Below are 11,033 nucleotides of genomic sequence, written 5' to 3'. Positions count from 1 at the left end.
ATTTTTTTATTTTTTTTTTTTTTTTGTGTTTCAAAGTCAAATAGAAAAATTTCTGTATGCAGAAGACTTAATTGCTGTTGATAAAATGAAATTTTCCTTTTTAATTATTTATGTTAACACTAATATAAAATATAAATATTTTTTTGTATGATTTTGAAGAAAAAATAATATTAAAGTTTTAATATAATTCAAAAATATTTTACAAAAACATATACTTTTGTTTTAATGTTCTATCTCTTGTACAAGTTATTTTTTATTATACAAATCTGTGCATGAAGAAAAAAAAAAAAAAAAAAAAAAAAAAAAAAAAATACTTTTATTTTACATATAATTTTTACTTTTTTTTTTTTATCATTGTAGATANTTCTATCTCTTGTACAAGTTATTTTTTATTATACAAATCTGTGCATGAAGAAAAAAAAAAAAAAAAAAAAAAAAAAAAAATTTTTTTGTTCAAGTATATTTATTTAAAATAATATTTATCTTTATTATATTTTAATATAAACTTAATTTTATGTGATATATATATATATATATCTACAATGATAAAAAAAAAAAAGTAAAAATTATATGTAAAATTAAAGTAATTTTTTTTTTTTTTTTTTTTTTTTTTGAAGTTTCATATTAAAAAGTGGTTGTATCTGTAACTTATTTTTATTAAAGAAAATAACATAAACTATTTTTGAATGTCTAAGAATATTTAAATGAAATAACTTTTTTTTTTTTTTTTTAATATTATTTCAAAAAGTCTATAATATTTTAGTAATTAACAATTAGAAATTTCTTTTCGTTTTTGTTAAATATATTAGCTTTTATATTATCAATAAGAAGAGAAAAAAAGAAGCATATATAAAAATATTTAATATAACAACATTAATTGCTTGATATTATTTTAAAATTTAGTTACATATATCAATTATTAAAATTGTAAGAAGTATTTAAACAATATTTCTAAGCACAAATTATTGAGTTAACATTTAAATGTTTAACTAATATAACTATATATAAAAAAAATAAGAAATATGAAAAAAAAAAAAAAAAAAAGAAAAAGGAAATGAAAGATGAATAAAAAGGAATAATTGTAAATATAAATGTATAAGATTAAAAAAAAAATTATTATAAATCTTGATTTAACTTAGAAAAAAAAAAAAAAAAAACAAACACTTAAAAAAAAAAAAAATAGAAAATATTTTAATTAAAATAGTCTACATATCTACTACGTACATCAGTAATATTTAATGGGCTTTTATTTCTATTTGCAAAATTAGCTACTACAGGAGGTGGTGCAATATTTTTTATTTCCATTTCTCTTTTTAATTTTTGTTGTTCTCTTTCTTTTTCCTCATCAGAAGTAACTCCTCTTTCTCTCCATTTCTTTTTCTCATAATCATAATAAAATAAATTATCTTCTTTCACTTCTGTTTTTTTTATTTTTTCTTTTATGTTTGAAAAAAAACCAGATATTAAATTTTTTCCTAAATTAATTATATCCATATTATTTTCATTAGACCCATCTTGCAATGATTTTTGTGAAACATTATTATGATTAAATATATTTTGGTCTACATCATCTTTTTTATCATTTAAATAATTTTCTTTTACATTTTTTTCATTGTATCCTTCATCTGTGTTAAATGTATTATTATTTTGTACTTTATTATAACAATTATCATATAAATTGTTATTTATATTTTGACTAGTTATAGTAGTGCTATTATTAACAATTAAATTTTTATTATTTTCTTCCTTATTCAATTCATTGTTATTCCATTGATACTTTTGCTTTTCTTCATCTATGATATTTTCTTTAAGAGTTCCTCTAATCTTATTTAATTCTTGTTCATGTATATTTAAATTACATTCAGTTTGATTATTAAGACTTTTATCATTTTTTGAGGATTCTCTGTTCATATCTTTATGGTTGGAAATATCATAATAGTTTTGGATATTATTAGGTACATTTTGTGAGTTAAAATTTTGAGAATATAAATAATTTTCATTCATGAACTTTTCTTGTGAATATTTCTCATTTATTTTATCAAATTGATTAATATTTTCTGAGTTTAGTTCAACTCCATTTATATAATGATTATTCTCATTTTCCTTACTATCGTACTCTGAATTAATCTTATTAGAAGTGGATAAATATAAATTGTTTTCAGTTATGAATACATTATTATTATCTTCATAAATCAAATCATTATGAAAAGATATCTTATTTTCATTTTTATTGAAGTATGGATTATCATTTTCAAAAATGTTTTTAGTTATATTATGTTGTTCATTATCATTTATATTTTTTATTTCTGTTTCTGTTTCTGTTTCTGTTTCTGTTTCTGTTTCATTTATTGCTTTATTTATTGCTTTATTTATTGCTTTATTTTGTCTATTATTATAATTTAAAAAATCGTTCTTTTTTTCATTAAAATTATAATTGTCTTTTTTATTATTTTCAATATAATTATTTTTTTCCATTTGATATATTTCTATATTATCATTAGTACAAATATTTTCATTTTCCTTTGATGATGTAAAAGATATTACTTTGAAATTATAAATACTATTATTATCATTGAATTTATTCCTATCTATTAACAAATTTTCTTTTGATGAAAATATATATTTTGTTTTATCTAATAAAGTATCATATAAATAAACTAAATAGTTATTTTTTTTTTGACTTTTTATTACATCTATATAATAAAATAAAATTTCGACATATTGTTTTGCTTGATTAAGTAATCCCCATTCTAGTAAAGTGTAGGTGTATAATATTTTAAAAAAAATTAAATGTTCATAAAAAAAATTATCTTGCACATTTCTACATAAATATTCATATATATCACTAACTTGAAATGAAAAAATATCAAAGTATGAATAGTTTGAATTAGACCCAAGAAGCTTATTACTAAATTTTATCTTTTGGGAGAGTTTTTCATTTTCTAAATGAAAAGAAAAAGGACTATTGGATAAAAGTAAAAGCAAAAATTGTGATTCTTTTGTTTTATTATTTTCGTATAACAAATTTATTAAATATATAAAAAAATTTATAATGTCTTCTTTATAATCCATATAATTTATTTCGTTTTCTTTGAATTGAAAAATAAAGTTGTGAAATATTAGAGTAAAAAAAGAATACCAATAATTAATTAAAATATTTTTTTTAAAAATCATATTTTTGTTATTTATTAAACACATAAAGAAAACAAAAGATTCGGTAAAAACATCATCATATATGTTATAATTATAAATTTTGTAAATGTTTTTCATATCATTTTTCATCTCTATTTCATTAATAGTTGATGTATTAATATGACTTATATATTTATCTAACATTTTATAATATTTTTTTTTATTATATTTTTTTAAAATTAAAAAGAAATATTTGTACAATTCTTTTTTTAAGCATAGTTGAGTAGCTTTTTTACTGTTATATATACATAGATGAAAATATTCTAAATAAATGTCTTCAATTGTAATTTTCTCATTATTTTCTAATTTATGTAAATCTTCAATAAATTCTCTACTTATGAAATCAAAAAATTCATATTTATAATTATTTATATAAATATTATTTATATTATTATTATATATTTCGGTATATTTATCATTTTCATTTTCATTTTCATCTTCATTTTTTTTAAAAAATTTATATCTATTTTTTTCATTATCTTTTGTTTCTTCATATTCATTTATTTGAAAATGCTCAATTTCCTTTTTGTTAAAAGTATTATCAGAATTATCGGAAGAATTTGTATCTTCATTATTATTATTATTATTATGAAGATAATTATCTAAAAAATATGAAATATTATGTTTTTTTTTGCTATTACTTTTCACATTTTTTTCACATTTAATATTTTGTAAATTAAAATTTAACAAATGTGGTTTATTTATTATATTTAATAAATGTTTATATAAGCAATTTTTTTGTGTAAATTCAAATATATTTGCTTCAAATTTTAATTTATTAAAATTAATATAGCCATTCAAAAAATTTTTTATTTTTTCATCTATTTTATTATTTTTTCTACTAAAAGGACCAGGAAAATTTTTTATACAATGTAAATATTCATCTATATTATTTGATTTATTTACTTTTTTTTTTTTAATTTTTTTTTCAACTATGTTTATTAGATATTGAAATTTAATAACAGATTTTTTACTATAAAAAAATAATCCATTATGTCCAAAACAAAAACAAATAGAATTTTTTTGTAAATTTTCATTGGTGCTATTTGATAAAATAATTTTATTTTCCTTAAATGTATCTTTTTCTACTAAATTATCACTTACATCTTTCCTTTTAATTACATTATTATCATAAAAATTTTCATTTTCTTTATTATCAATGTGTTTTTGTTCTTTAAATATCTTTTCAATATAATTATCTTTTATATCTAGTTTTGAAACATCATCAAATAAAATATTGGGATTTTTTAGAAAATTGCCTTTACCTATATCATTATGTAAGTCATATATATCATTTATATGAGTTACTTCTTTATTATTTGGAATATTAATGTATTCCTTTTCATTTTTTAAACTTAAATCATTATTACTACTATTAATTTTATTAGTATAATAATATTTATTATCTATAATATTAACTTCACTACTTATATTATCAGATTTATTATCTATATTATTATATTCATAATTTACAACATTATTTAAATTATTAACTTCGTTATTTACGTTATTAAATTCATTATTTAAATTATTAACTTCGTTATTTACGTTATTAAATTCATAATTTACATTATTAACTTCATAATTTACATTATTAACTTCATTATTTACATTATTATATTCATAATTTACAGTATTATTTTCATTTTTTAAATTATGAACTTCATAATTTACAGTATTATTTTCATTTTTTAAATTATGAACTTCATAATTTACATTATTATTTTCATAATTTACATTATTAACTTCATAATTTACATTGTTAAATTCATTATTTACGTTATTAAATTCATTATTTATATTATTAACTTTATAATTTACATTAAATTCATTATTTACATTATTATTTGCATAATTTACATTATTAACTTCATTATTTACATTATTAAATTCATTATTTACATTTATATATTCATTATTTACATTATTAAATTCATTATTTACATTTATATATTCATTATTTACATTATTAACCTCATAAATTAAAGTATTATTTTCATTATTTAAATTATTAACTTCATTATTTACATTATTATATTCATAATTAACAGTATTATTTTCATTTTTTAAATTATGAACTTCATAATTTACATTATTAAATTCATAATTAACAGTATTATTTTCATTATTTAAATTATTAATTTCATAATTTACATTATTAAATTCATAATTAACAGTATTATTTTCATTATTTAAATTATTAATTTCATAATTTACATTATTAAATTCACTATTTACATTATTAAGTTCATTATTTACATTATTAAATTCATTATTTACATTTATATATTCATTATTTACATTATTAACCTCATAAATTAAAGTATTATTTTCATTATTTAAATTAACTTCATTATTTATATTATTAAATTCATTATTTACATTATTATATTCATTATTTTCTTTTTCTAATTTTTTATCATCGTTATTAAAAGATAAACAATTTATACTTGTATCAAATATAATATTCTCTTTTTTATTTAAAGATTTATTTGAAAAATCATCAAAAAGGGATGATAAATCGTTTTTCTTTTTTGTTTTAAAATCTCCTAGCTTTTCTTTTGTTTTATTTTTTCTAATACGAAAATTTTCATTATAAGTATTTGTTGAGTTTTCTAATGATTGTGTACATTTATATCCATTTGAAGTTTCTTGTAAAAATTCTTTGCTGTTTTTTCTATTTTCATTAAAATTGTTGTCTATATTGATACTATTTATTAATTTTATATTTGATTCTGTGTGATATTCATATCTTTCATTTTCTCTTAATATAACACTATCTTTATTATATCCATTTGTACTTTTAGAGATATTAACAACATTTTCACAATTTGAATTACTCAAAGGTACTAACAATTCTTTATCTTCATGAACTACATCTAAATTTGAAATATTAGATCCTTCAAAATTTTTTTTTTTCTCTTTTATTTTATCGATAATATTTATATTTTTGTTCTTGAAAATATTTTCATAATGAAATAAATCATTTTTATTTATCATTTTTTTTTTTTTTTTTTAATTATTATTCTTTCTAGATTTAAAAATTATATATATGTAGGTGGTAATATTATACTAAATTGTATCTATTTTAATAGTTATACACTCAAATAAGTGTATATATTTTTTTTTTATTAAAAAATGTGTTTAAAAGGTATGTTTGAAATTCACATAAAAAAATATGTAAAATTTTAGATATTTTTCTTTTCAATTTATTCTTTTAGTTTTCATTCTTATCTTTAATTTTTAACTAAGTTACATTTTATAATTTTTTAAATTAACATAAATGATAAAATTTCACAAAAATAAATATTGCACAAACAAATATAAAAGAATAATTAAACAAATAATTTAAGTGGAAAACAATTAAAAAAAAAAAAAAAATGTTATTCATAAAAACATTTTTAAGAGATGTTTTCATACTATTTCTTTATCCATTTATCTATTTAACATTTTTCCTTTTCATTAAGTATTTAAAAATTTCCTTAATTTTTTTTTATTATAGTTCTTAAAATCATATGTTGAACTCTAAAAGAATCTAAACTAATATTCATTTTTTTATAGAATGAATTTAAAATATTTTTTTTATTAAAAAGAAATTAATTATCATATAAATGAAAATTTTAAAATATATCATGCTTATTTTATATGCAAAATCGAGTATGGTAAAATTAAAAAAAAAAAAAAAAAAAAAAAAAGTTATGAAAACTATATGCATATATATATATATAAAAAAAAAAAATAAAAAAAAAAAAAAAAAAATAAAATAAAAAGATAAAATATTAATATATTGAAAAAAAATATGTTTTTTTTTTTTTTTAATATTTAATTTTTTTTTTTTTTTTATTAATTTTTAATATATCGTTTTAAATGTTATTTAAATTTTTTCTGTTTAGTATCTATAATTTTTTTTTTTATAAATGAAAATGAAAAAAGTAAGCAATGGGAGTAGATTGTATGTAGGAAATATACCAGGTTCTGCAACAAAGCAAGAAATAATTAAAATTTTTGAAGAACATGGAAAAATATCAGATATTGATATAAAATATAACAGAAATAGTAATGGAACGAATTATGCATTCATTGAATATGAAAACCCCAAAAGTGCAGAAAAAACTATTCTGAAAAGGAATGGAAAAAAATTTAAAGGATATATGTTAAAAGTTGAATACAGTATTGAAAAAAAGAATAAAGATGTTAATGATTTCAATAGATCTCAATATAGAGTTGTTGTAAAAAATTTACCAAAAGTTTTAAAGTGGAAATCAATAAAAGAATTTTTATCGAAAGCAGGTAAACTAATTTATACTCATGCTGAAAATGGTATAACAATAGCAGAATATGAAGATAAAGAAAGTATGCTAAAAGCTGTTAACACATTAGATAGAATAATTTACAATAATAAAAGAAAAATGTATGTTAGAGTTCTTAAAGATATACCATATGATGAATCAGATATGGATGATAATTTAGATTATAATGTCTTTTCGTCTTTTAATAAAAATGATAACTTAAATAAAAAATTTAATTTTTTTTCATCCAATACATCAGCAAAAGTTAGTAACTATTCAGATATGGTAAATGATAATAGCAATAATAATAGTAACAATAATAATTTAACAATTAAAAAAAATAAACAAAATATTGGATACAATACAAATAAAAATATAAAGTATGAATCTTTTAAAGAAAAAAATTAAAAACATATTCATTGAAAATAAATAAAATGAAAAAAAAAAAAAAAAAAATATAGTATTAATTTTAACAGAAGTTATAAAAGTACTCCTTTTTTAATATTCATGTTTCATAAAAATTTTTTAATAAATACAAAGCAATTAATTTTTATATTATTTTTTAAATTATAATATTTTACTTTATTTGATTTTATTGTTTTCATTTATTTTTTTTTTTTTTTTTTTTTTTTTTTTTTAAATAGCTATTTTCTATTTGATCTAAATTATGCATATGCATACTTTCATTTTTTTTATTTATAATAATTATTTTTGGTATAATATACCTTTTTACTAATATACCTTTTTTTTTTTTTAAGTGTTATAAAAGAAAAAAATCTATTTTATTTTATTTTATTTTTTTTTTTTTTTATATATATATATTAAAAGAACATTTTACAATAATTATTATGTGCGCTGATTTTTAAAATCCGTTGGGTTTATATAAATAAAAAGAATTATAAAATTTTCATATTTTTAACAAAAGAATTTTTTTTTTTTTTTTTATTATACAATTTAAATTAAAGATATAAATAATGAATAGAAAAGAATGTTATATTCATTTATGTGCATAATACAATATTTGTTCTAATATGGTAGAAATAAATGGTTTATTTTAAAAAAAAAATTATTTATAAAAGCATAAGGTTGTAAAGAAAAGTAACAGGATATATGAAGGTTATATATTATTTGAAATATTCAGCTATGTAAAAAGTTAATTTACACTTAATTTTTTTTAGTTAAACAAAAATTAATATAAAATAAAGAAGAAAATACTTAAGATATATATATATATTTTTCTTTTTATGCTCATTTAAAAAAAAAGAAGAAAAAAAAGAAGAAAAAAAATAAAATAAAATTAAAAACACATTTTCATATAACACTTTTTAAAGTTACAGTTTATATATAATTATAGACAATGTATATTTTAGGACAAGAATAATTTTTTGTATTTAAAAAAAAGAAAAAAAAAAAAAAAAAAAGAAAAAACGAAAAAATCATTAAGTTTATTTTAACAAAAATAAGGGTAGTTATAAAAATAAAAATAAAATATACTTCAAATACACAGTTGAATAATAATTTACTTTTTTTTTTATTTATAATATAATCTCGTATGCCTTAAAAAAAATAATCAAAATAATCAAAATAATCAAAATAATCAAGATAAACAAGATAAACAAGATAAACAAGATAAATAAGATAAATAAGATAAACAAGATAAACAAGATAAACAAGAATTAAATATAAGATAAATCAACCAAAATAAAAAAAATTAAAAAAAGCACTGTTAAAATATATATCATTTGAGTAATTACATCATTTTTTACTTTATTCTTAATTAAGAAAACATAAAAAAATATTAGTTATATTGCCCATATAAGAAATTTTCATTCATAGTATTAGGAAAATTACTAACATTATTTAAATTATTAATTTGGTTGAAACTATTCATTGTATTTATATTATTAAAATGATCAAAACTATTCATTTTACTTACGTTATTTAATTCTTCCATATTACTTAAATTATTAATACTATTCATATTGTTCATATTATTAATATTATTCATATTATTAATATTATTCATATTATTCATATTATTAATATTATTCATATTATTAATATTATTCATATTGTTCATATTATTTATTTCACATATGTTTAAATATTTTTTATAGTCATCATCTGTATTTAAATTACTGTAGTTATTGTAATCATTTATATACATATTCTTTTCATAATTTTTACTTGATTTCATATCATAAATATTTTGCATATTTTCATTTAATGAAATATATCTATTGGAATTTTCATTTTTTTTCATATAGGAATCATTTGAGTTTAAATCGTAGTTATATAAAGAAGTGCTAAAATTATTATTTAAATTTATATTATTTTCGGAGTTCGTTGTAGGAACGACTTTTTTTTGAATAGTTCTATATACACGAACTTTTCTTTTTTTTTCAATATCTTGTTTTATTTTTCTCATTCTCCTTTTTAAAATTCTCTCATATTGTTTATCATTTACATATATTATTTCATTTCCAACATTTCCAATATTTCCAATATTTGCTTTATTATTAATTAAATCATTACAATTTAATTCATTTGTATTAATTATAGAATTTATTTTAGTCATATCTAATGATCGTTCAATGTCTCCATTACTATTTTTATGCATTCCATTCATAGTATTTGATAGCATTTGTAAAGAAATATTTTGATTATTATTAATATTCTTACCATATATTTTATTTATTATTTTGTTTTTTTCCATCATAAGAATAAATAAAAAATTACTTAAAAAAATATGTATTTTAAGTCTTAATATTTTCTTTTTCTTTTAAAATTATTATTTATAACTTTTCATAATATAATTTATCAATATTTTTTACATGTTTTCATCTTATATAAAAGTTATTTATTATATATATATATATAAATTTATCTTTTTATTTGTATATTTTTAAAATATATATTATTATATATTATTATATATGAATGAATAGATAAATGTGTAGATTAAATAATTATGTGTGAAAACAAAAAAAAAAAAAAAAAAAAATATATATATATATATATATATATATATAAAAATTAAATATATAGGAGATATTAAGAAAAAAGTTTTAAAAAATATTTAAAACTATAAATCAAAAATGAAAGAAAATGAATTTATAAAAGTAGAAATTTCATATTCTTGTCATTTTATTTCTTCATAATTGTAATATTAAAATTACAAGTATGTTGTTTTTCGTTTTATATATAAAATATAAAGAAAACGTTAAGAATTAATGTTAAAAATAATAATTATTTTAAAAAATTTATTCTTTTTAAATTTTTCAATTAAGGAGAATATATATATATATATATGAATGAAATAAAAAAAAAAAAAAAGGTTTTAAGTTATATATCAAATAATCGGACAAATGGAAAAAAAAAATTATATATAATTATTATAAGATTAAAAATAATTATATGTATCAATTACAGTTGTATATAAAAACACAACAGACAAAAAAAAAAAAAAAAAAAAAAAAAAAAAAAAAAAAAATTTTAAAATGGAAAATTTTTTTTGTTTTTTTTTTTTTTAGTGTAGAAAAAAAAAAAAAA

The 11,033-nt window shown here is 15.7% G+C and overlaps 3 protein-coding genes across 3 annotated transcripts; 1 reads left to right on the top strand and 2 right to left on the bottom strand.

The window, feature by feature from the left end:
• Window positions 1-1,191: 1,191 nt before the first annotated feature.
• On the bottom strand, window positions 1,192-6,192 carry PGAL8A_00346500 (conserved Plasmodium protein, unknown function; the record flags this gene model as incomplete). The annotated part of the gene is made up of 1 exon (XM_028672506.1): window positions 1,192-6,192. One exon carries the CDS (start codon window positions 6,190-6,192, stop codon window positions 1,192-1,194), a length of 5,001 nt encoding a protein of 1,666 aa, XP_028529052.1.
• A 923-nt stretch (window positions 6,193-7,115) lies between these two features.
• On the top strand, window positions 7,116-7,889 carry ASF1 (alternative splicing factor ASF-1, putative; the record flags this gene model as incomplete). Its single annotated transcript, XM_028672505.1, has 1 exon — window positions 7,116-7,889. One exon carries the CDS (start codon window positions 7,116-7,118, stop codon window positions 7,887-7,889), a length of 774 nt encoding a protein of 257 aa, XP_028529051.1.
• Window positions 7,890-9,279: 1,390 nt separating this feature from the next.
• Window positions 9,280-10,197, bottom strand: PGAL8A_00346300 (conserved Plasmodium protein, unknown function; the record flags this gene model as incomplete). The annotated part of the gene is made up of 1 exon (XM_028672504.1): window positions 9,280-10,197. The coding sequence occupies one exon, from the start codon at window positions 10,195-10,197 to the stop codon at window positions 9,280-9,282; it is 918 nt and encodes a 305-aa protein (XP_028529050.1).
• Between the last annotated feature and the right edge of the window lie 836 nt (window positions 10,198-11,033).

This window comes from Plasmodium gallinaceum (assembly GCF_900005855.1).
Source record: "Plasmodium gallinaceum strain 8A genome assembly, contig: PGAL8A_v1_98, whole genome shotgun sequence".
Taxonomy (NCBI): domain Eukaryota; phylum Apicomplexa; class Aconoidasida; order Haemosporida; family Plasmodiidae; genus Plasmodium; species Plasmodium gallinaceum.
This window is presented reverse-complemented; position numbering and strand designations above follow the sequence as displayed.